Genomic DNA, 27,206 nt, shown 5'->3' on the forward strand with positions numbered 1-27,206 from the left:
TGACAGTGCCTTGTTGAGACGTTTAAGAAAGTACATTCCTCTGTTGGGCCATTATAGTTCTGTTGTCCCTTGAACTAGGACAAATCTATAGTAAATAGACTTCACCTATTCTAAGTATACAAAGCCTGTCTTGGTTTACTAATAAAATACATTTTATAAATTCAAGATTCAAGATTCTTTATTGTCATTGAGCATGACATGTCAATGAAATTTGCATTGCAATGACAGTAGTAAATACATATTCTGTGTTGACAGTGAAGGCTTCTGTCACTCTTCCTATTAAAGTGTACTTTCTCTGGTTTATCACAGCTACAGCACGAAATATATCAAGTGTGAAGTTTGAAGTGTCTCTAGAGATATGTGTTCAGTTTCTCATTGACTTTAGATCCAAAGCAGCAGCTGTTACTTGTTTACATCAAAATATTCAGATTTGACAGGCCAAGGTCAAATTGGCATAAGGCAGTCTTAGGTAAGTTTATCTTTCATAAAAACAGCCAAACATCATACAATTGCATTTTGTTCTGACACAGTATCTGTCAGGAGACAGGGAAAACCAGTCAGGGTTTTGTGTTGCTTATTGATTGCAGCATTTTTGGCACTTCAGATGCTGTCATGGTGCACTGATCAAATCCCTCCTGCTCAGACATCAGTCAATTCAGAAGTGGCTTTGCTCTCCTGCTGGAGATCATTAGAGATAAAGGAAGGTACACAACCAGGCAACAGCAAATCTGATTCATAAACACAGCCACAATTTCATACACTTGTCTCTCTTGGGGGAAAAAAACTCATCTGTTCAGACATCTGGTGTTTATGTCATGTTGCCATCATGAGCTATTCAAGCACATCATTGTAGAAATGAACGTCAAGCTCATATGTCAATCTTAATAGTGACTCTGGACTTTCTTTATTTGTGTCTTTACTTGTGGCAAATGTGGCTTTTGTGGTCTATTAGAAGTCAATTTGTGGTGATTTTCATCAGTGAATGGCCAGGGCAAAGCTGTTATTTGTTAGTTTCAGATGAATAAATGACAGGAGGTGTTAAGCCCCTCAGGACACCAGGCAAAGGAGCTTAAATAACAAAAGGTGGTGACTTCTCTGAGAAAAAATGTTGCGGGAAATGCAGTGAACACACTGGTGAAATCTTGATATTTTAGTTGTGGGAATTGGTTTACAGAGATCAGCTCAATATTTGAAGCAAATATCATAAAATATATTAAAAATGCCTTCCTGGGAGTCTTGAGGACTTAAACTGAAAGAAGAAATCCACTTTCTAACTGAAGACATTTATGGAGCACAGCAAAATTCTCATTTTGTTAGATGACAAATTGAACAATTCACCAGGAAGTGGGTGTTTTGTTGACCTATTTTGTTGTTTACATATAAGACTTAATGGGGGGGGCAACATAGAGCAAATGCAAAGTAAAGCATACAGTTAGCGTTCTGTTACCAAGCTGGGTTTTCACTCACATTTTAACAGTGTCGAATTAATTGATGTTTTTTCAATCACAGCTGTGTGTTTTGCCTTTAAAGCTGACAAACCACTGTTGCTCTGCCCTAGAAAAGTTGGGGGCCTTTTCAGAGTGACTTCTCAAACAACCAGTGTCCATCAATTTGTCGTGTGAGCAAGTACAGCTGCTATAAAGGGTATGAATGGCTGTTTAGCAGTGGGCAGCGAAGTAAGGGGTTCATGGTCTGTGGTTCTGTACTGCATTCACACATCACATCTTTGGTCTCCAGGTATCGATCACAGTCAGTTAAGGCATTTCCAGTCACACTCACCTCAAATCCATGCTGTGAGGGAAGATTTCTGATAGTATACAGACATTGGGAAGCATGCTAACCGAGAGATTGGAAAGCCTTCTGTTCCATACAGAAACTCTGTCCATTCAGCTTCTGTGAGTGTTACAGTCTTAATGAAGCTCTTTATGAATTTTAGTCTGATCTCAACTGTTAAGTGTCAATGATGGCGAACATTGGAGAGCTGACACTGGTATTCTTTTCTGCTGATTTTCATAGTAGACAATGTATGATAGCATGTAAATTAGCATGCAAATTATCTGTCTGTGTTGGTCTGGGGCACCCTGTCGTCAAGCATCAAGTAGTATTGATGGTGCACCCTTAAACGGAGAATAGTAACAGAAGGATGAAGGAAACGATTTACAGCTCTCACCCTGACTTGTCTTATGAATGAGGGAGATTAATGTGATGCCATGATTTGCAGCCATATTTTGCCATGAAAAAACAATATGCAAGCAAAATAGAACTTTCCCTTCCCCTTGTGAGATTCTTCACACTCATCCAGCATGAATGTTTATGGCCTCACTTCTCGTGATCTACCAGCATTGGAGCATGTAATCCATGTTTCCTTAATAGTTTGCTCAACTGAAAATTCAATCCATTCATGAAACATTCTTTTTGCACTCACAGCCTGTGTTGCTCGCCTAGCAATGCTAATGTGCTTAAGCAGCCTCATTTTGTGTTTGATCTATTGGTTGTTTATTAACTATTACACAAGCTAACCCAATGCCTCACTCACCTATAGGGCCCAAGTGTCATGGTCAAGAATGGTCAGTTTCAGTTAGAGGGGAGGTTGTTCGTGAGCAAGCTCTCTCTTTACTCTTCCCTTCCAATCCCCACAGAATAGGAAATGCATTTCTCCTGAAGAGCTATGATCAGGAGTCCCTAGTGCAACCTCCTGTTATGTCTCTTCATGTCTGTTCATGTGTTTTGTTCACCGGCGTCATGTCTTGTTATGCACTTCCTGTCTTTTTGAACCTAGAGTTTTTAGAGTAGAATTTTATTAAAACCAACCTTCGTGCTCAACTTCCTTTTGTGTTTTGAATTTGCATTTGAGTGCGAAAACCTCTAGCCTCAGCGCCTGTTAGTACAATCTGGCCAAATATGGACTCAGCAGACCCAAACCACCCAAGAACCGCCTTGACTGCTCAGGGGAGCCTCCTCCATCAGCATAGGGACCAGCTCCGGAGCATTCAGCACGGGGTAAAGGATCTCTCAGACTGACAAATCAATCTACAGTGGACGGTTATGACCCAGACAAACCTACTCACCGAACAGTTTCTCCGGATGAACAACCACCCTGAAAACCCCTTACAGCCCAACGCGCAGAGCTTCCTGTTGAGCCAGATTTCACCAACGTCACCAACCCGGCTCCGGGAGCCCCTCGCCTGGCTCTTCCAGAAAAATTCTTGGGAGATTCAGGGGATTGCAGATCCTTCCTGGTGCAATGTGATCTCCACTTCAAACCACCTTGCAGCTTGACCAAGGTAACATTATGACTGAATAATGAGTTGGGTGAACTAGAGGTGCCGATTGACTCTGGTGAGGATGAGAGGTTTTTGGACTGTCAAATAGCCAGGAAATTTGAGTTAGAGGTCGAAAAACTCTCTCAGCCTGTTAACGCCAGCGCCTTAAACGGATGCTTTTTATTCCAAGTGACTCATTGTACTGAACCTTGTGAAATGACGGTGGATGCGGTTCACCAAGAAACTGTCCGTTTTCATTTATTTGAGTCAGCACAACACTCATTCTGGGCATTCCCTGGCTCAGAAAACACAATCCACACATAGACTGGGAGACGGGGAAAATTCTGGGGTGGGGAAGGGGTTGTGTCATGAACTGTCCCTTTGTATCTGTTCATAGTAATAATCAGGGATGGCTGGTGTAAATGGTGTAAATAACTTAACAGATTGTTTTGAGTTTAGGTGAAACCAAAGGTAGCAACAGCACCAATCAGTCAAAAGAAAAACATAGAATATCTCTAAATGGGCTTATTTTTTTACAGCCCCAGCACGTACAGTCCACTTTCATTCATTTCGTTCTTGTAAGTGATTGACAGGTGTCATATCACGCCCCCGTGATTTACTGATCACCGCTGACTATTGACCAATAGCAGCAAGTTAAAGCAGTGTTGCTCTCTGTGCCAGAGAGGGAGAAAAAGTTCAGCTATGGCAGGTGTTGGCATGAACGAGGTGGATTATTTGCTTTCTTGTCCATTTTCCTCAATATCTTTGGAGGAAAAGCTGGAAGTTAAGAGATTGGGATCACATCGGCCGAACGATGTGAAGAGAAATTGAAAGGTGAACTGATTGTGATGTACAGTAACGCCGAGTTCGGGGGTTAAGGTCGGCTTTGTCACTTTTGAGGAAGCTGATGGAGAGAAACCTTCAGAGCACTTTTTCTGAGACACTGAAATTAACACAAATAGCCATCACAACTCTGATGACATCGGCAGAGTCAGAGAGGTGTTTCAGTGCGCTAAAGAGGATTAAAGCGTTTCTTCGAAGTACAATGGGGCAGGACAGATTGAATGCACTTGCCATGCTGTCTATCGAGAGGGACTTCTTCCAAAAATGCCCAGACTTCAATGACATGATTAACCTGTTTGCATCCCAGAAAGGCCATTGATCTGAACTTCTTTTCAAATAAGGTTGGCCCATGTCGTCCTGTTAAAGGACTGTGGCACGTTGTTGCTGAGGTTGTGGCATCTGTTGTACTGAAGGCGTGTTTGGCACTACATGTCGCCAAACAGCTGGAATAAAACAGCTGCAGCAGGCTATCTGGGGGCAGTCATTGCAGTTGGAACATGTTTTGTAGTGTGTATCTGTGTGTGTGTTTGTGTGTGTGTGTGTGTGAGAGAGAGAGAGAGAGAGAGGGTGTAGAGAGAATGAGAGTGTGAGTGGGAAAGAGAGAGGGGGAGAAAGAGTTGATGGAGAGCAAAAATATAGTGTACCTGTAATTGATGTAACTGTGTATCATAGGTGATGTTGCCTCTGCAGCTATGTTAACTATTTAATCAGTAATATGCATTTGATAGCCCACCCACCGAATTTCGCCACCAGCCCCCACTGGTAATAATGCAAAGTTATCAGAATCAGCCTTGCCGCTTGAGGGAGAGATGGAGCGGTATCCTAACCTGGCCCGCGTTCTGTGGTGTTACTGGGATCCTAAGGAGGTTTTTAACCACATAACACTCTCCCCACTGCAGCCACTAGAATGTCTCCTTTCCAGTGTATTTATGGATACCAACATCAAAGATTGACATCAAATCTTCTATTACTGACTTTGACATAGATGTGTAGCCATACCCCTTTTGATTTTTGTAGTATCCAGTTCAAAAACAGCCTACAAAACTCACAGCTAGGACCAAGGACAACTGAATGAACAGTCCCTAATCAGAAACCCAGGGAATGGGGAAGTCCATGCCAAACTTAAAGAATGGACTGAGGTGTGCAACTGTTACATAACAATGCAATTTTTGTGCTGATGTCAATTGAGCTTGTTTTTAAGCGATGCAGCCAAGCAAGTTTTATGTACTAGTTCAGTGCTCTTAGCATTAGGTAAGATAACACTTAACTCATAAAATTTGAATTTAATAGTCAATAGATCATAATCATGCTGGAGTACTTTAAATCTCAGTTAAAGTGAAAAATGTACAGATGGAAAAACTGCCAACTTAATGCCCTTAATGTGAAAAACAAAATGTATTAAGATCTAAGAACTATAGTTTTTTGTTTTTTTTACCATTCACACAAACTAGTTGCAGTCCTGCTTATGCTTACATTTTCATACTTGACGTGTGTATCAAAACCATTGCCACACCCGAAGTTGAAATGATTGAAGTTTCTCTAAAACAGCATTCTACTGCATCATTAAATGTCTCATGATCAATTTCCCATTTAACATGGCCTAATAAATAAATTACACACATTATTTTATTTTTTCAAATTAAAGTACAGCATGCATAGTGATTTGTGTTAAAACTAAAATTATGAGACATTCAATCCCTAAATTACCAAAATTTGCAAATGCAGTTAATGTTGTTGTTGATTTGATCCACGATTTAAGACAAACACCAAGTAATTTTAATCAAACTGTTGACAAAATATCAGACAAGGCAAGTTGTGGCATCACTTAAATGTCAGTTGATACTCTCCCCCTTTTCAATTAAATTTTACATTTACTTCCATATACATTTTAAATTTATGTGTACTTACACTTAAGTTTCAGCTTTATACTTTGTTCATTTTTTTTAATTTCACACAATATTGCAGATTCATTATATCTAGGAGGTGTGGCAAAGGTGTTTGTCATTTTAATGCATTTAGATCAGTGAAGGATGCTATGGTTCAAGATGGGTTGAGATGTTTCTTTCACCTGTATGTGTAAGTCAGAATGCTTTGTCACTCAGCTAAAATAAGCTTTATTATTATTATTTGTGTTTTTTTGCTTACTTCCAGGTGCAGTCTCCATATATAGGTTTTCGCCTACAACTGCAAGGAATTCATTTCATAAAATGCCACACCATGTTCATATTCCTGTGACTAATATAGTAGCATTTTAGCAGATTATGACAATCAAATTACTTATGTCTGGTTTGATGGACAGGCTAGGGTCTTAACCCAGTCTGGTCTCATTCAGGATTCCTGCATTCAGGTTTTTTCTCCTACCATCTCACCATTTTTGTCTATTAGTATATACTGACTGCTACAGTACCTATGGGGGGGCTTGTTATCTGTTCTGTGAATGTGGATGGCGCCGAGGTCAGGACTACCTCTCGGTTACCCTGTGGGGGTCACTCTTTAATGAAAGCATGTCCTGTCTGACGTATAGGGTTGTGGCCTATGTGCCATCCAACACCCAGTCACCACAGGAGAAAATGGGGTTGCCAGAGGTTAATCAAGTGCAATTTCTTTCTCTCTCTCCTTCCTGATATTTCCACCTCGACTCTAAGAAGTGTGTGCTGAAAGAGCTGTACAATCCATCGCTCTATATTTGTGTAGAATCTGTGCTTCAAGAACAATCTACTGTTTTTTTGTATGTAGTTCTCCATGGTTGTGCAGTTTCAGCAAAATGGATACCACCAGATCTAATCTTTTACGTCCTCAGTCTACGCATTTTAATTTTTCAGAATATTTGCTTTTAAATAAGGAAACACTGGAGAGGTTTGTCCTGGTGGATGCTGAATGCGTGAAAAAGTTGTCTCCCAGTTAAGTTCAGCGACCTGCCTTTTAGACCCAATTCCAACATCACTTTTTAAAGACATTTATAGGTTTTAGAAGATGATCTGCTGACTATCATTAATCAGTCACTACAGACTGGTGTTTTCCCCACTGCTTTCAAGACTGCCATAGTTAAGCCACTCTTGAAGAAGAACAATTTGGATGTATCATTACCAGAGAACTACCAACCTGTTTCCAACTTGCCATTTTAAGTAAGATTTTTGAAAAAGCTTGTTTTTCACCAATTAAATGATTTTATGACCTTAACAAACACTGTTGAAATATATCAATCTGTGCACATTAATACTGACAAGGCTGTCAGATCCTTAAGCCATGCAACAAGGACAACAAAAACTGCCCTCTTCCCAGACTGAACACAGCACACACGGTACTTTTCAATCATCTTATTTCAGAGTTGAATATTATATAACCTTAAAAATAAATTAAACACTTTAAGGAAGGAAGTTTTGATAATGTAGCTTTGTTTGTAAAACAAGTATGGTAATCTTCCTAAAAATCCAGGTGAAAATGTACTGCTATCAGCTGAAACTTTATTTCAGTTTTCCTAATCAGTTGGACTCTGAGGCACCAGAGTGCATAAACAAAACATAAACATTCATTCAGGTCTTAAAGGTCTTAAAAAGCTTTCAATTTGTTTTTAAAAAGAGTGTAGATACCCTGCCAGATCTGTCTCCCAGGTGTAGGTAAGGACCACACAATAAGAAAATCTTAACACGTGTAATGCTTCAGAAAATAGAAATATCACTGGCAAAAGGCCAGATTGTCATTGTTAATTACTACGCAAGATTAAAAGATTTTTCATTCCAGCTGCCATTATTGTCTCAGTCCTCTGTGATGGAGGAGGTGTGCAGGGCATGAGGTATCCAAGACGGAATACACACCTTTGGCTTAAAATACACAGATACACTTCCTTGGAGGACAGGGAATCTTGGCCACAGTCATCTTATTTAGCTTGCTGAAAAATATTAGCAACATTAGCTGCACTCTACCTGTTAGCAGACAGAGAGAGAGAGATGCGCCAGTAGGGCAAGGGAGAACACTAGACATAACACCAGAATTCCAGACCACAACAAAATTGACATTACAAGGGGATCACCAACCTGCAAACCACAGATATGTTGAAACTTTCTGTTGTTTTTACGTTAAAACTTACCATTTCTTTATGTTTCAATTTTCAGTTTTATGTTGTGACAACACTGTGGTCAAGGCATCTTTAGATTTGACTGGAAAATATCCCAATGTCTCGGTAAACATACCCAGCATTGTTGCCACAAATATGACTGGAACAGTAGTCAGCTGCTTGGCAGTCATCATGCCTAGCTGTCACACCATCACCATCTCCTCCTCCTGATAAGAAAAGAAAAGCTCATAAACATGTACCAGTAATCTGAACAACATCACTCTGATACCTTTAAAAGATGTTGATACCATACATGAAGTGCACAGATTTAATAAGTCCATGGTGTGCAGGAACGTACAATACCAACAATTTGTGACTGAGCTGGGACTGCACACAGAATTTTTCTTCTAGTAGACCTTATTATATACAGATTATGATTTGTTAGATTTTATTATTTAAACTGTTTTGCACAGATTCAAAGCCAAACGTTTCTGCTTATGCCTTCATCTGGGGCCAAACAGAAAACATGGCATCTTTATTTCATTATTTAGTTATCAGTGCATCATCTCTGTCACCTCTATTGATACCTTTTGTCACAATGCAGGTCTCGGAGGCTCAGGTGCAAAGACAGACATGGCAGACACAGGTTGGGCAAAAGATAAAGTTTATTTACAATGAAAAACACAATGCAGACAGTGCATGGGAAAGTCAAATTGTACAATAACTACTTGCACCTTCTGGTCAGGTGGTAGACTACAACAAACCAAAGATAGTACCAACTAAAAACCAACATAACGGACTGGTGGAGAAACTACAAGGGGCGAATTTATCTAACAAAAATACCTTATCAATTAGTAACCAAAATCCTTTAACCATTAACAGAAAATACCTTACCTAGCTTTACTGAATGGATGAGCTAACGATCTAAACACTAATACAAGGGACAAGCAATGAGAGTCGGAGATGACAGGCTGGATGTAGGGCAGGAAGATTCCTTGATGGCGGAGGGTGAAGGTGGATGATGGCAGAATGGCGCCAGTTGATGCAGCAGGACAGGTTGAGGAATGGCAGGTGAGACAAGGCAGCGAGGAGTGTATCTAAAGCACAAACAAACCAGGGTTAGAATAGAGATTATCACCAGTTACAGAATCAAACGTGCAAACAAAGACAGACAAACTGACTAATGAACTTTTACAATCTGGCGTCGAGTCGTGGCCAGTTGGCTTCTTAAGTAGTAGACTGTAGAGTGAATGATGAAAAGCCACTCCTCGCCACAGCTGCGATCATCATTAGATTCAGGATCAGGAATAGGTGTGTCTCCAGCCCATCAGAATAAGCAGGAGCAGGGTAACAAATGCTCAATAGGTGAAGCCAGAGGTGGAGGACATGACACCTTTGCACATTGCAGCACCATCTTGTTAAAACAAATCAAACCACCTAATAGAAAAAACAAAACAAACTCCAGTGTAATTTCCAACATACTGTATTAAGTCAAAATAATCAAAGTTAAATTTGTCTTTTAAGACACTGGTAAACTGAATTTAATTCTGAAATGAATTCTGTGATAACAATTAAATTTTAACTTCAAAAGAAGCAATGCAATTTCAATATTGATATTCATCTTAATATCATGGACTTGATGTGTGCAAGTCAAGATGGAAGGTTAGATGTCAACAATTTAGTTAAAAACAGGCTTTTAATCGAATTGCATTAGTATAATATTGAACTTTTGGACACAATGAGGAACTCACAGCTAAATACAGATTTATTGAAAAGTTGTTAAGATGAAGGAGTGGAACGCTGAGCCAGAATTACAGTGGCAAGGGGTAAACGTAACGTGAGTTGAACAACAAAGGGCTGACAGAAACTGGCTTCAACTGGGAGACTTGGAATGTAGGGTGGGTTCTTACATTGCTGGGTAACATTCATGTGACAGCAGATGGATCGGTTAGGTGTATCACAACAGAAGGTCCGATGTAACAAGTTTCTTTGATTGTTTAATGTGATATTTTTTGTGATACTTTCTTTCTTGGTCTGAATTCTGGAGCTGGGGTCCGGTGGCATTAAGTGATCCAGATACAGAAGCAGGTTGATACAGATGGAGCAAAGTCACAGCTGGTGGAGGAGGTATTCTTCCAGACCTTGCAGCAGTGGTGGGGGTGCATCTGGACTGAGGGAGCGGCCTATTCACTCTCTTGGGAGGGAAACAGAGTTGGCTAATCACCCAAAGAAGACTCAGAAGGGGACACAGCTGTGGTGGGACTGGTAAGGGAGTTATGGCCATATCTAATTCATGCGTGCAGGGAGCTCCTGAATGAGGGATTTGTGGTGGTTACACACCGTAGCACATCCTCTAGACCTAGGTTAGCCCTCCGCATTTGGTCATGGGCTTGAGTATAGAAACTAAAAAAGAGACTTACAGTGGCACCAAGAGCCTGGCAGAATGCCTTCCAAACACGGGATATAAACTGAGGACCCCGGTCTGAGACAATGTTTGGTGAAATGCAATGGTGATGGAAGACATGGTGTACCAGGTGGTCAGCTGTTTCATGGGCTGTGGGGAGAGAGCCAAAGCATTAACTGCTTGGTTGGTGAGTATGACTGTGTTACCTTTGGAGGTAGACCATTGACAAAGACAAGGGCAATATGTATCCGGAAGGAACTTGGAACAGGGTAAGGGCATAACAGACTAGTAGGTGGACGATGAGAGGACTTTCCTTGAGCACAGACAGTGCAGTCCTTTATAGTGGGCCACCAGAAGTGTCGTTAATGAGGGACAGGGTGCAGCTTATTCTTCGCTGGCATACAAAATGGGAAGTGTGCACCCACTGAAGGACCTGGGAACCTACAGAATCAGGCACAGATAGGCATTTATTAAAACTCTCAGGTTGTCTGGTCAGCCTCCCTTGCTACACATTCAATCCCAGGAAACTGTTGCCATGACAGGTTGAAGGGAGGACAGCATCCAGACTGGAGGGAGACTCCTCAGGGCTATGCTGATGGAAGAGAGTATCAAGCTTAATGTTTCCGGAACTGGGTCAGTATGTGAGAGTGAAGTTAAGCCGACCAAAAAGCAATGCCCAGTAGGTTTGACGTAGTTTAGGTGTTTAGCTGTCTAGATGTGGGCCAAGTTCTTATGGTTGGTCAAAACCACAAGTGGTTGCTCTTGCTTCCTCCTGCCAGTGCCTCCATTCTTCCACCACAAGTTTGATAGCAAGTAGCTCCCTTTTGCTGTTATCATAATAACGTTCACCTGGGGAGAGGTGATAGGACAAAAAGGCACAGAGATGGAGCTTTGGTCAGTATCTGAAGATCCTCAGGAAGAAACTGCTCTGTCTGAAGCGTCAACATCCACAATAAACTATGAGAGGGATCACATTGTACCAGGATAGGAGGTTAGGAAACACTTCAACTGAGAAAAAGACCAGGAAATAGAATGGAGGAGAAAGTGAGTCTCTGGTATGAGGTGCTGCTACCCTAGTGTAGTCTAACATCAAACAGGTAAAAATTAGCAAAGCCTAAGAACCACCACAGTTGTTTACGCACAGTGAGTTTAGGGCCATCTTCACATGCCCTCAATGATGTAAACCAGGAAAGTTATAGTACTGGCCTGTAACTCACAATCATGCCTTCATGAAGAACTTATTCTCCAAAAGCCTTTGGAGGACCTAACAAACTTGACAGACGTAGTCATGTCATCCCGTCTGGGTTTATTTCCCCATAGAAACCTGCACACTATACATTATCCCTTACATATTGTAAAGGCATATGTTGAACATTCATGCATATGACTGCTACAAAGGACCAGGGAGACAGGAATGGTTACTCTTACCAAAAATCTCCCATCTACAGCAATAGCTGTGAACAGGGATTCAAGCATTTTAAGGGGAATTCTAGACTGGAAAGCCAAATCTTTTTTCAAAAGACAATTTTCAACCACATGTCAACCACAACAAGGAGAAACAAGGTGAACTGATTGTACTACTACTTGTACTGGTGAGCTATGTGTCAGGGTGGAGAGGCTGAACAAGGCTAGGGGACCCAGGAGCAGACAGTCAATCAAAAAATGTAGTTTCAGGCAAGGCGTTGACAGGGATGAGGCAGAGAATCAGAGTCGAAGGCAGGCAGAGTTCGAAGCACAGGCAGGCAGTAAATGATCAAGCAAATCTTCACAAAAACAAAAACATAGGCAAGGCTCACATGGCAGTAAGTTCCAAAAAAGCGAAGAAAAGCAAAGAGGTAGAAATGTCCCAAAATTGACCAAAAAACAGAAAAAGAAAAACTCACGTGGCAAGAAGGGTCACAATAAGGCAAGAACAGGCAAAGCAAGGCTTGAGCATGGGCAACACGGGTAGAGTTCACTTCAGAATGGCAAACAACAATCTAGCGCTGACCATAGTCCTTGGCTTAGTTTTAAAGCCGTGGCTGATGAGCAGAGTGGAAGCAGCTGTAGCTGGGCTGTGGTAGGTGATTGGTCGCAGGTGGTGTGGTGAAAGTTCAGACCATTGTCACCAGAGGGCAGGGTCACAGGGGAAAAGTGGGCCGGAGTATGCAGGACCAACCCTGCATGTTAGATTGCAGGAGAGATTAGGACTGGGCTGTGACAGGACCCCCCCTCCTACGGACGCCACCAGGCGTCCCAGCCAGGGCCCCAGGATGCCGTCGCCAAAAGTCTGCGATCAGGGTGCGGTCCACAATGAACCGGGCAGGCACCCAGCTACGCTCCTCCGGCCCGTAGCCCTCCCAGTCGACCAAATACTGGAAACCTCTGCCACGCCGCCTGGCCTTCAGAAGACTCCGCACAGTGAACACCTCACCATCGTCAACAACCCTGGGAGGAGGAGGAGGGGGGGGGGGGAATAGGGGACAGGGGGCTTGAGACAATGGGTTTGAGTTGGGAGACATGGAACGTGGGGTTAATGCGGCGCATGGTCAGAGGTAAACAGAGCTGTACAGCACCAGGGTTGATTACCTTGGTGATGGTGAAGGGGCCGATGAACCTGGCGGTCAGCTTGCGGCAGGTGGTCTTAATGGGAAGGTCCCGTGTGGAGAGCATCACTCTCTGGCCCGCCTTGTATTCAGGTGCTGGGGACCGACGTCTATCTGTCCATAGCTGACGGCAACTTAAGTGGGCTGCCTTCGAGAATCTGTCTACCACAGTCAAAATGCATGTGTTACCCTCAGACTTTGGAAGCCCAGTTACAAAGTCCAGAGCAATGTGTGACCAAGGACGATGAGGGACAGGGAGAGACCTCAGGAGGCCCACCGGGGGTCTGTTGCCTGACTTGTGCCTGGAGCAGACATCACACACTGCCACGAATGTCTGGACATCCCTCCGCATGGACAGGGGAGAGGTTTGTGGCCGTGCCCCCCAGGCCCCCTATTCTCACTGGCGGGCTTTGTCTTTTAGGGAACAGGCAAGACAAAAATGACCCAACTTTCCACAATAGAAACAGGCACCTGTGTCTCGTCGGCGTTGGCGCTCCTCAGGGGTGACCCGAGCTCGATCAACCTGCATGGGTTCGGGGAGTGGTAGCTCAGGTGCAGGAAACCTTCCGACCAGTCGGAGAGGTGCAGAATTCCTCTCCGGGCCCTCTGCCTGATAAGGGTGTCAATGCGTCCAGCCAGGTCCATGAGTTCTGTAAGGCTGGAGGGTAAATCTCTTGGGACAAGTTCATCCTTGACAGAATCTAATAAGTCATTCAAAAAGGCATCATACAGGGCATCATCATTCCATTTGCATGAAGCAGACAGGGTTCGGAACTCTATGGCATAATCATAAACTGACAGAGTACCTTGGCGGAGTGCCATGATCTCTCTTGCTGCTTCTCTGCCTGAGCAAGACCGGTCAAATACCTTTCTCATTTCCTCAGTGAAGTCCTTGTAAGACGAGCAGTAGGTGGCATTGGCGTCCCACACAGCAGTTCCCCATTCCCGGGCCTTGCCAGTGAGGAGGGTGATGAGGTAAGCCACTCTGGAACGTTCTGTGGGAAAAGCGAGGGACTGGAGCTCCAGGGACAAATAGCATTGAGAGAGCAATGAGCGACAGTTATCGGGGTTACCATCATAGGGCTGAGGAGCAGGCAGCCTGGGTTCTCTGAATGGGGGGGGGGGGCGTGGCAGGAGTGGCAGGGGCCGGATCAGCCTGTGGAGGGGTGGTCTGGAACTGAGTGGTAATGGTTAAAAGTTGTTACACCTGTGCAGAGAGAGAGTGGAGTTGATCAGCAAGGGTGCCAAGATTCTCGTTAACTTAAATGAAGCCCTGTTGGTGGCTTCCTAACATGACCCCCTGTTCCTTAACTGCGGTCTTCACCAACTCCAGGTCTGCTGGGTCCATGTTGGCTAGATTGTTCTGTCATGGTGGAAAGGCTGAACAAGGCTAGGGGACCCAGGAGCAGACCAAAGACAAAAAGTCAATCAAAAAATGTAGTTTATTCAGGCAAGGCGAATCAGAGTCGAAGGCAGGCAGAGTTTGAAGCGCAGGCAGTAAATGATCAAGCAAATCTTCACAAAAACAAAAAGATAGGCAAGGATCACTGGCAGTAAGTTCCAAAAAGAAAGCAAAGAAAAGCAAAGAAAAGAGGTAGAAATGTCCCAAAATTGACCAAAAAACTCAAAAACAGCTCCAAAGGGCTTCAAATAACAAAGAAAAACTCACGTATGTTAGATTACAGGAGAGATTAGGACTGGGCTGTGACACTATGTCTTTCTGGCTTAATAGTACAGGAAACAAGAAAATGACCAGGTTGACCACAGTTCAGGCACTCACCCGCCTCTATCCTGTGGAGCTGCTTGGTGGGAGAAAGATGGGCTTGTCCTAAATGCATGGGCTCTGCATCAAAGAAGATGTAAGATTTTGGGCCACAGGGAATGAATGAACTCCCAGTCTCATGAGGGTTGGTAGTGAAGGTTGTGAGGTGAGTTGAGGACAGGAACAATCTGACTTCTCCATCTGCCACAAGCCTGAAGACTGAGGAAATGAGAGTCTATTAAAAATACTCATCATTCCAATTTGAGTTGGCTGCCAACGTCCTTAACTCCACAGAAAAATCAGCCACACTTATATCAGAAGGATATGTAATGTTTAGCAGCCTTTCCACAGTGATCTGGAAGATCAAAAACATTTTTGACACAAAATCCTCAAAAAAAGAGGCTTACGACAGACTGATTTGCATCAACTGCTTCAGCCAAACCTATTCCTCTGAAAAGTCACATAATGTAATTTAGCTTGGACTGATTCCAAAAGCAAGTCAGGTGCCACTCATTTAACACCAGGGGGCACTGAATGAGGAAACCCTGACAGTTTGCCAGATTCCCAGTGAAGGGTTCCACATCAGGAATGTAGTACTCTTTGGATGGAGGAAGGAGGAGTTGAAGCCGGAAAAACATGCTAGGTGGGCTGTGCTGCAGATAACGGCGGGTTAAGTTGAGATGTTAGCATCGTCACTTGATTAGTTAATTGAGTTAGACGGTTTACCATAGCCTGGTTGCTGTCAGAGAGGCTCTGAAGGAGTTAGTCGTCTTGTCCCAATAGTATTCCTTGACTGGAAATTGCATTCTAGACATTTGCTATTGCTGGGTCTGAGTATGCTGGGTTCATGCTAGCCAGATTATTCTGTAATGTTAAACTAATTTTGCACACAAAACTAGTACTCAGACACATTGCTTGCAATAGTTTAAATGCAAATTTACTGAAAAAATATTGTGATGGAGGTTTGGAGATTTGGAGAGCTGAGTCAGATTTATGTTGGAGTGTGGCAAGCAGACAGAGCTGAGTAGCAATAGTAGGAAAGCAGACACTGGGCAACGCAGCAGACTACAGAGAGGTTATGAACCACAGGCAAACACAGAACTAAACGAGATTCAGGAAAACATTAAGTAAATACTGACTGTACCAAACATTAGTTCTGTAACTCTGTAACATAAGTTCCACATTTGCAAACTGAACGATCTGGCGATGGCCGGGTTTGATATGCTGCAGATGGGTTGCAGGTGAGTGGCTTTGAGCAGGTGTGTAGGCTGAACAGCAATCCGGAAACTCCGGAAGCAGAGGAGTGCCTCACTCACACCACAGACACATACACAGACATGCACACTGAGAAAAACAGATGGGGAAGCGCAGGAGACACAACGACAAGGAAAAAAGAAAGGAAACACAAGGGATAGCTGGCATAGCTCTTTCATAGTCAGAATTTACCTTTTTTTTAAAAATGAAGTTCTTTCCAGAGCACTGCCCTGAAGTAAATCTAACTTTTATGTTAAAAAAACAAAACAAAGCATTTTTGTGTGGAGTTTCCTGTTTTTTGTTGTGGTTGTGACAATTAGATTAATTTGATTATGATTAAACTGAATTTTGATTGAGACAATTACATTAGAAAAATAAGCATTTGATCTGAATACTTGCATTTCTATGCTTGTTTTTCAAATATTTCAAATAGATTTATAAATGTAATACCTAATTTGAAATCAAATTTTGTATTGAAAAATGAACAAAAGCTTGACTGGCCAAATATATAATGAGCATTGAGTTACACAGTGGTGTCATTATAGCGTCCGTTCCCCCCGCTGTTGGCTTTATTCAGCTGTAGATGAAGACACAAGCAAAACATTAGTATTCATAGACATGTTGATCCCTGTCAGAGCGAGCAGGGTTCCTGTGTCCACACTAGCAGCTCTGCAAGGGAGGAGGAGGTTTAACACAGCCCAACAGGGAAACACAGTACACACTGTGTCTGTACTTCTTCTGGTCTCATTAATTACACCAGCCTTTGTTCAACCATGTTGTATAATATATTATTGGTAGGTTTAGCACTTAGATGTAGTTTGTGCTAATAACTAACCAGAAAAGTGCTAAGTTAGTTTTTACTCTCAAAACAGGTACTGCTAGAAAGTCACTGGATATTATACAAACCTCTGAATAAAGCATAAGAGGTTTAGGATAAAAATATGAAAATGTCCTCTAATGAGACCCATTGATATAGAGTTAGAAATGGTTTGCTCATCTGGTGGAGCTTGTTGGGCTTAATACAGAGCCACCCATAAGAGCCTGAGAAGATCTCTATTGGAGAAAATGATTGGCAGAAGTGAAGTTAATGTTTGACTGTGTTTCATCTGGTCCAGTAACATTGGTTCTAAATTGGATCTAATGCAGCTCCTTTTTTCTTTTTTTTCTGGTCATTATCATGATTGTTAGGCTGTGAAATCACAGTCACCGTAAGGCAATGGTAACAAAACAGGCGTCCTGAAAACTTGTGTGGACAGAACACTGCTTGACACATAATTAGCATTTACAAATGTATGTACATTATGGGCTATATGACCTAAAATTTATATCACAATATTTATTTATTTATTTTTAAGATGATGGTATTTTATCTCAGTATTACAAAAATAAAAGGGATACTTCACTCAAAACCTGTTAGCAATGTAAGGAAACATAGCTTACGAGAGAAAAAAAATGGAAAAAAAAAACGGATATGTTTATTGGCTCCAAATAGGAATGAAAATTAGGTATAAGCCCTCATCGACATGGAAGGAATAGTTTGCCCCATAATGTAGGTTTATTAGTAAATGTAATGTGATTCAGTCTTAGAGTTAGTGAGGAGTAGGATTAAGCATCTCAACGACATTTATTTGGAATGAAAAAGTATATTATGTTAAATAGACTGCAGCGGCTGCAGTAATGCGGTCGTTGTACCGGTCCTTCGTGGTGAAGAAGGAGCTGAGCCGAAAGGCAAAGCTCTCGATTTACCAGTCAATCTGCGTTCCTACCCTCACCTATGGTCATGAACTTTGGGTCATGACCGAAAGAACGAGATCTCAGATACAAGCGGCGTAAATGAGTTTCCTCCGCAGGGTGGCGGGGTGCTCCCTTAGAGATAGGATGAGGAGCTCTGTCACTTGGGAGGAGCTCAGAGTAGAGCTGCTGCTCCTCCATGTTGAGAGGAGGCAGCTGAGGTGGCTCGGGCATCTTTATCGGATGCCTCCTGGACGCCTTCCTGGGAGGGTGTTCCGGGCAGAAAGGCTCATCCATGCCTTTGTCTCCTCCAGGCTGCACTACTGTAACACACTCTTCATCGGGATCCCGGGCAAGAGCCTACAAAGGCTCCAGTATGTCCAAAACAGCGCTGCTCGGGTCCTGATGAGAGTGTTCACCTTCGCATCGAATTCAAAATCCTCCTTCACACCCATCACTGTCTGCATGGTGCAGCCCCCACCTAACTCACCAAACTCCTCAACCCAAATACCTCAGCCAGAACCCGGTCAGGCCAACTGCACCGTCTGCGCCCGCCCAGGACTCGGCTTAAGACTATGGGCGACAGGGCCTTCGAGGCTGCTGCTCCCCGTCTGTGGAACACCCTCCCCGACCACCTCCACAGGCGGTGGATGCCTTTAAAAAAGGACTCAAAACCTTCCTTTTTCTGAAAGCTTATTCAGTCTGATCTTATCTGATTTTATCTGCTGACTGTTTTTTTTTCATTTTGCTGTGTTGCTTGTTTTTACTGTTATTGTTGCTTTTATCGTTATTGTTGCTTTTATTGTTATTATTGCCTGTACTGTGCACTTTAAAATTTGAATTATTATTATTATTATTATTCACTATTTGCTGCAGAGTCCTGTGGTGGGAGGCAGTGCAGCTCCCATGCCACAGCGATGCAGCTGGTCAGGATATTTTCAATGGTGCCTCACTAGAAAGTGCACATAATGGGTGCCAGGGCTATTGCTCTATTTAATTTGTCAATGATTTAGAGGTGCTGCTGGGCTTTCACCCAGAAATTTGGTGCTTTCCCCCTCTCCACAGCAGAACCATTTTTTGTGGGGTGTGTCAGTGGGGGTGTTGGGTGCGGGTTTTCTGGTACTCAGTAACAACCTCCTCGTTTTTCCCCACTTACAGGGAGAGATTATCTGCAGGATATGGCCAGTTGGTCCACCTCGTGCCTGTAGTTTGTCTCATTGTTGTTGCTGATGACACCCATCACAGCTACGTTGTCCGCACATTTTATGATAGCTGCTGTAGTTTTGTGCACAGTCATGGGTCATCAGGGTGAAGAGCAGGGGACTGAGCACAGGTCTCAGGAGAGGAGCTATATGGTGGGCAAATTGTGAAAATCCCAAGCAATAATAGATTTTAACAGGTCAAAGATCAGCACAGTTTTATAGTATATCTGTGTAGCTACATAGAGTCTGTATTGAATACTCCTTTTAGTTAGAGCTAATGTGAATGGGGAAATAGAGTGCTGAACAGTTTTTGTGATGGTGGTCAATGTGTTGTTGCTAACCCGTACTGGTTGTGAACCCTCAGTTTGAAAATCCAGCAACGAATTACAGAGAGAAGTGCTCCCAGCCAAACCAATTCTCATATTAACTGCTGAAGGATGATGGTGTTGAATGCTGAACTACGAACAACATTCTTACATAAGAGTATGTTGGTGTATCCAGGTGGTCGAGGGCTGACTGGAGAGCAGAGCAGACTGTATCATCGGAGGATGATACAGTTTCAAACTGAAATGGGTCCAGGGAGGGAGGGAGGCTGGATCTTATTTGCTGCATAACTAGCCTTTCAAAGAACTTCATAATGGTGGAGGTCAATGCAACAGGGCGACACTCGTTGAACACAGGTATGTTGGTGGTGGCTTTATAGCACATGGGTACAATAGCCTGGCTCAGAAAGGTGTTTAAGATATCCGTAAGGACATCTTTGAGTGTTTCTGCAGTGTTTCTTTCAATACTGGAAGCACAGTCTAGAGTTCTACATGATTGCATGGTTGTAATAGATGATCTGATTGGGCTAGCTGCTTGAATAGCCTCTTCTGCTTTCTCTTACATGATTTGCAGCGCATTCTCTATAGATGAGGAACAGCAGTCAAGGCCGTTGATGTGGTGGGCAGGCAAAGGAATTCAAAGCCCTGAAGTTACTCTGCGTGTGTTGTTCCCAAGCTGATGTCTAGCAGCACTGACAACTGTACTTTTGTCTTGACAAAGACAAACATGATGAACTGTTACATGAACAAGATGACTAACAGAAGGATACACATGTAAACACTGTGCAGTCAGGACAGAGGGGGCTGCTGTGCCTGCATACGCCGCCATCTTGTGATCTGTTATTTGCTGGTAAATGTGTTTTACTTCAACAGAAGGTGCCCCTTTCACACAGCAAAGTGCAAGGAACGCTACCGCAGGTCCTTCATTCCATCAACTGTCAGATTATTCAACTCCAGCATCACTTAACATAAGACTGTGCTGATGTTGTTTGCCAAATAATCTGTTGTTTTCTCGTCATTTATGCCAACATACGCTCATATCCTTACATTTTGTGCAATATTGCCTTAGTCTGGAAAGAGTTCCAGCCCTGTGGAAAACTTCCTGTGTGGTCCAAAGCACACAGAGAGCCCAACCACTTCAGGCCGGTAGCCTTAACTTCCCACCTGATGAAGACCTTGGAGAGTATCATACTGAACCACCTCTGCTACGTGAGCTGGACCCCCTACGGCTTGCATATCGACCTGGCATTTGTGTGGAAGATGCGATCATCTACCTGCGAGTTGGCAGCAGTGATGTTTGGTTCTGGCGTTTCCTGCTACAAGCCTTGTCCCCACATCGTGTTTTGTAGTTTTGTGTGTTGTATAGCTCTTCGTAGTGTTTTGTTTTTCAGGAATATCCGACTAACTAACTTTGTTGCACTGTAAATATATTTGCACTATTTTTTTTTTCTTTTCTTTATTGTAGCTGTTCACCTGTACATCGGGCCTCTTTTTGTTCATGAATAAATTTGTGGTTGATTTTTGGTACCTCGTTGAGAGTGATTTTGATTTGGAGACAAGGTTTGGTCTTTTTTCCGTACTCTTTTATCTACCCCTAGGCTGGGTCGTAACATACATGTAATAGTACAAAAAACATATTTGTATATGTATTTTATTGTCCGTATCTGACTCAACAGTTAGTTTACCTGCATTGGACTCATTCAGACACACAAAAGAGAACAGTGCTAAAGGTAGACAATGTATTTGCAGATGTTTCATAGTGAGACCAAACCACACAGGCCAGAAGCCTATATGAAACTAGTATAGAAAAATACACATAATTTCAGATTTTTTCACTTAGCCAGAAAAACAACAAAACAAAAAAAACCCAAAATAGTTGTCAGGACTTTTGATACTACTAAAAAACAATTGTTGATGATGTTTTTGAAGTGTAAAACAAACACACTAAGCAAACACATCTCAAGGACATAAAACGCTTATGTTCTTCACTATGTTTGTTGTTCTGTTTGTTTTAAGTTTTTAGTCTGGCATACACGATATCTCATTTCAGGATATTGACCTCAAGGACCGGCCTGCAGCTCAGCACTGTCGAAACAAAAATGACATTTGACAATGACAATGAAATTTCCACATGTGCTTCCCTGGCAGTTATAACTGCATCCCAGTTATGGGTAAAAAAAAAAATCTGCATATCATTTGATTTATTGGTGCCATACATGGACATACAGGCCAGTACTTTGCGCAAATTTTGCCTCTAATTTAGGCAGAGACCAAAAAATGAGGGAGTAGGATTTTAATTAGGAAAATTGGAATTGAAATAAGACTAATTTGCTGAATTAACCTATTTAAGGATATTTCACTTTACAAATATTTTTTTGGATAAACCTCAAGTCTGCATACTTTCTACTTTATTTTCTTATATTTTTACAGTGTTATAATGAACGCCTTGTAAATCTGTTTCTAATTTGTCTCCATACACAAGTAATTTTGGTCTTCACATCGCCCTCTTCCATTGAATCCATCCTGAACCCCTGTAAGTGTATTTGTTGATTTGAGAGAGAGGACATTTATTTCATTTTAGTATTGGGGTGTTGTTAAACTATACTGATATCAGGATGTGTCACGACAAATGTAGGTTTATTTTTTGTTGCTTATTTCTCTGTGTATGTCTTCATTGAACTGTGATGCTTCCGTTTCTGTTATTGGAAAGAGGAGACATTTTCTGCTGAAGATGTCACATCCATTTATGCAATATATATCCGAACACTTGCACATAATGTTGTGTTGTCGTAGCCATCAATGCTTTTAACTGATTTTGCAAAGAAGATCTGGACCCTGTTCTGATCCCTGGGACATATTTGCTTTGTATCCTCTGACAGCGGAGTCATAGCAATCATGTACACACACTAACTTCAAATATTGAGAATCTCTGTGATGGTTCAGTACAGAGTAGAACAGAACAGAACAGTTCATAAAGTCATGAGTCATTAGGGTTCATAATCTGCAAAATTATACCTCTAAGACAACTATGTACAATGGCAGATATTGATTAATATATTTACTTAGCCTATGTTTTGTTTGTTTTTGTTTTTTTAATGAAAAGATACCATGCACCAATCACAGAATCTATTGGCAATAACATTCTGCAACAACTAATGCTATATGGACCTTCATACACAGAGCTGGACAGAAAACACACAAAAACAATATGAAAACACAAAGAGTGACACAGTAAAATACCATAAAACAACATAATGAAAAACACCTGCTGGAAGAGGTTTTACCAGGTCACTCAGCATCTGAGGAAATTGTTTGCTAATTCAATATAAAAATTTTATTGCATTAACAAAATTTAACAGATTGATTTACTGAAGATCGTGAAATCTTATTAGATTCCTTTTCCAAATTTGTATGGCACAATCATATACTTATCTCTTATGACACTTGACTACTGAGAAGCTGTGATCAGGAAGCTGCTCAATAACTACAAAATCTTGGACTGAAAAAAAGGACAAGAACAATAATAATATAGTAGATAGAAAATGGAATAATGATAAAGAGTTTCACACATAAAATGCTAGTGTAAGATTTTGGCAGATGCTTAAAGTCTGTCTCAAAACATTACATGCTCTTATGTAAACAGGAATAGTTACTGGTCAGTGTAATTGTTCTTACTGTCCCTACTGGCCTTGAAGAGATCCTAATGTGTCACCAGTCAAAGTATTGATAGACAAAACAACAAGAAATCGTTTTGCCCAAAAATGCATTTCACACCTCATACTTAAACCGAATAAATTCTTTACCAGTAACCCCCCAAATGACATAAGTGACCACTGGAGCGTACGAGCAACAGGCCTACAGGACCAACCTGGATAAAGCTCTAAAATGGTTGCAGTTTGGTTATGTCATGGTAATGTAGTTGACATTTTGAAACAGTCATTGGTTGGTAACATTATGGTAACAATAATAAACCTGTGGTTAATGTTGTGACATGGTCAAAGTTTGGTTAAGTTTAGGCAGCAAAACTAATAGGTTTAAGGGAAAGATCATTGTTTGGGTTGAAAGGGTTAGGGTTAGGGTTATTGACCGATCCATCCACCCCAACCTGTTCCCTACATGGACTTAGTCCCTCTTCATGCTACGTCACTGACTTCCTCCTTTGCTCCAGACATACTATGGCCACTAGAGGTGTGGCTACACACAATACATGTAAAATGGTCCTAAATAAGCTGACCGCGATGACCTGTATGGCCATTTTTTGGGAGAGGATGGTCTGGAGGTTTCAGCAGTCTAAAGTCAGAATTTGACAAATCAAGTGGGTATTTCCCAAAGCTACACTCATTTTATAAGATATTCTAGATTGTGTTTATTTGCCGAATCTTGCTGTGAATCTAAAACGTACCCAATCTACAAGAATGCCACTGACACCCTCATTACTTACAGCCATAAAATCCATGTGAATGTAGTTGAATTATTCATGTGCTGAGGAAAAAACATGAGCCCACCATTGCAGGAATTCAGCACTGGTATTTTGGTGACTACTACATCCAGTGCAATTGACAGAGATGTCCATTTGTGATATTGTGTTTTCTTGTGCACCATTTTAGCTCAGGAGACTCATAATACATTTACATAATCTTTTACGGCCATAATATCGAACAGTAAAGAAAATCAATGGAAACATTTGAACTTTTTTTCTGACATTGCACTGTTACACTCTTGGTTTTTGCAGTTGCAAAAGCATGATCGAGCAGATGAGGATGTTCCCTCCAAATGGAGATCAGAGGAGGAGATGGCAGCAGAAGCTTCAGATATGAGGAAACAGCTTGAGAAGCCCTGAATGGTAAAGTAAAAAGGTGTAAAACAATTGTCAAGGAACTAATACAAATAATTTACTAATCTTGACTATAATGGGCAGTCAACTGGCCACAGATTAGTTTAATTTAGGATTAATGTGATTTTGGATTGATTGACAGAGTGGAGATTAGCTGGGGGGAAAGAAAAACAACTATCTAAAAGAGTAAGTGACCACTGTGTAAGATTTAGGGGGATCTCCTGGCAGATGATGTAAGAGATTGAGTATAATATTCATAAGTAAGTTTTCATTAGTGCATATTCACCTGAAAGTAAGAACTATGTTTTTGTTACCTTTGAATGAGTCCTCTTTAATGGAGTGTGCTATGTTGCTCTGCTATGTTTTTGCAAGTTAAGGGAAAGGGAAAGTTAAGCTAAGGATATTCAGATGGTTGTAACCTGGAACAGCACAGCGAGATGCCACATATACTATATACTAATGTGTATAAATCATAAAATATCAGATGTTGTTTTCAGATAAATGTGGTTTTCTTCAGTGTACTTGTAAGATATGTTTATGTTCATGTTTATTTCACTCACTGTTAATGAAACATGGAAATTCAGTTGTAATTATGAAATTTAATTGTATGTCAGCTACATTTTTTGGTGATTTTGTGATTTTTCATGTTTTTATTTCCCAATTCACAATTGCTTTTGGAAAAACTTAAAGCATTATCTAAAACTGTTTACATTTCTGTCCAGGATGGTGCCATGGTCAGCAGCGACTGGAGGATATCTGAAATTAATGTGGAACTATGTATTCAATAATGCTCGATATCTGGATTCTTTTGTTTGGGTATATTGCTTTAAAATAAAAAGCAAATAAACAACTTATGATTACTGGTATGATGAGACCACTGATTGGTCCATTAACAAAGAAATCAACCATTGCAAATAGTCTATTAATCAGTTAAGTTACTTAACACATAAGACTCAATTTTACAGCATACACAATAATTTCTGAATAGATTAATCCAAATAATTTGCAATAATTTGTTGCAGCCCTGCATGTAAATGGACTTCATATTGCTCTTTTCTACAGTCTACAGACCACACAACGTGCTTTATAACACATGCTACATTCGCACAGTGAAGGCAAGGTGCCAACGCAGTGCTTTCTATTCATATTTCAATGCTCACCCATTCACACTCAGAGCAATCTTGGTTGGTGTCTTGACAAGGGCACTAGCAGACTGGAGGAGCCAGGGGATCGAACCGTGATAACTGAGTGAAAAACCTTTGTCAATGTGACAGTGTGTATTCCATTCATTAATGTTTTAGTTGACAGTGACGATGTTTTTGTTCTGCCAATGTTTCTCCTTACCTGATGTAATAAACAACAACAAAGTGATTAATTCTATAATGATGAGGCAGAGAATAAAAACATGCCATACACTAAGTGATGGGAACTGTAAGCAATTATTACATTTACATAATACTAAATCTTATTCAGTTCAAGTTCAAATGACCTTGACTTGTTTAGCTGCTGGTTATTTGTTTCTGTTTTATATTGTGTTGTTTGAATGCACACTAAAGCCCAACACAGGACACTGACAAACAGAACATGTGGTTGACCAAGAGGAGCAGCTGCTTTTGGATCTGTGAGATTCCAAAAAGAAAAAAAAAACAAAAAAAAAACAAAAGAAACATTAACCCTACTGTTTACAAGTTACTAAATACCAGAGAGAAAAAAGTGCCTTTTTTTCTCATTAAGACCTCCTCTTTACTTGCCATGTGTATTGAACAAGTGTAGAATTGACACATTATCCTGTTGTCTTTGTGGGACTGTGGGTTTGAGGTCCATCCTAAATCTATACCAGGGGTCACCAACCTTTTTGAAACCAAGTGCTACTTCCTGGCTTCTGATTAATGTGAAGGGCTACTTGATACACACTTCTGAAATAGCCAATTTGCTCAATTTACCTTTAACTATATGTTATTATTAATGATTAATGATATTAATCTATGTGAAGACACTGATCATGTTGATGATTTCTCATAATAAATATCAACAATGATTTCACAAGATAGGAAACAACATAAATCTCAATATGCAACACTTTATTTCTATATTTTCTTCAAGTGCAAGTGTTTTTCAAATTTAACTTTTTCAAACGATCACTTCTACAACAGTCCTAGGAAATCACAATGTCCCATTTTCACTTGCCACTAACATTTTTCATCACCATGTTTGTACGAATAATACTTCATGTAAAATACAAATATCAACTTTTAAATTTTTAAATAAATCTGACTCGTCACACTGGATGCTAAACCACCTGCACCTCGCCAGATCACGGTCCAGCTGGTCGGCCAAGTTCCTGGACATCACCGACACTCTTCTTACCGTTGTAGTTGCCCCCAGTTGAACATCGGAGAGAGTGGCGATCACATCGGTTCCATATTTCTCGTCTTCAAGTACAGTTTTAGCAATTAGCATCATTGCTTCTTTGACAACCTTCCTGTCTGAAAAGGCCTTTTTCTTCGTGAAAATGATATGTTTTCTTTCTTTTTTCTGCCATCTTTTTTGGGGTCAGTCATCTTCTCATTTTCGCTGCACCCACTAGGTTGTTTCCACCATGTTTGTATGATCTCCATCAAACATTACCTTTTGCTCATGTGTGCAATACTGACATTTGAACTATACTAGGTCAGAGTTCATTTATGCTTAACATTTTTTTCAACATATTGTCATTTCCAGTTTACATGTAAGTGCAATTAAAACAAGAAAAGCAACTAAAAAAAAAGAACTGGTAAGTGGCAGGCCGGCGGGCGACTCATGTGGTTCTTCGGGGTGACCTGGTGCCCATGGGTACCATGTTGGTGATCCCTGATCTATACAATGGAACCAAGTTGACTCCCGTCTGTCTAAATCCTATTATGTACCTTATCTTACCCCAAATTCACAAGATACATAAGATGTCAGTGGCA

General features: G+C 41.3%; 1 protein-coding gene across 1 annotated transcript in view; it reads left to right on the forward strand.

The window, feature by feature from the left end:
- fhit (fragile histidine triad diadenosine triphosphatase) overlaps positions 1–25,668 on the forward strand; it is a 323,256-nt gene extending 297,588 nt beyond the window's left edge. The window contains exons 7-8 of the mRNA XM_041952738.1: positions 24,154–24,264; positions 24,978–25,668. Coding sequence (XP_041808672.1) covers positions 24,154–24,261 — 108 coding nt within the window. The 3' untranslated portion in view covers positions 24,262–24,264; positions 24,978–25,668. The remainder of the gene's footprint in view (positions 1–24,153; positions 24,265–24,977) is intronic.
- The last annotated feature ends 1,538 nt before the right edge of the window (positions 25,669–27,206 follow it).

The sequence above is a fragment of the Chelmon rostratus genome, chromosome 2, assembly GCF_017976325.1.
Source record: "Chelmon rostratus isolate fCheRos1 chromosome 2, fCheRos1.pri, whole genome shotgun sequence".
Classification (NCBI taxonomy): Eukaryota; Metazoa; Chordata; class Actinopteri; order Chaetodontiformes; family Chaetodontidae; genus Chelmon; species Chelmon rostratus.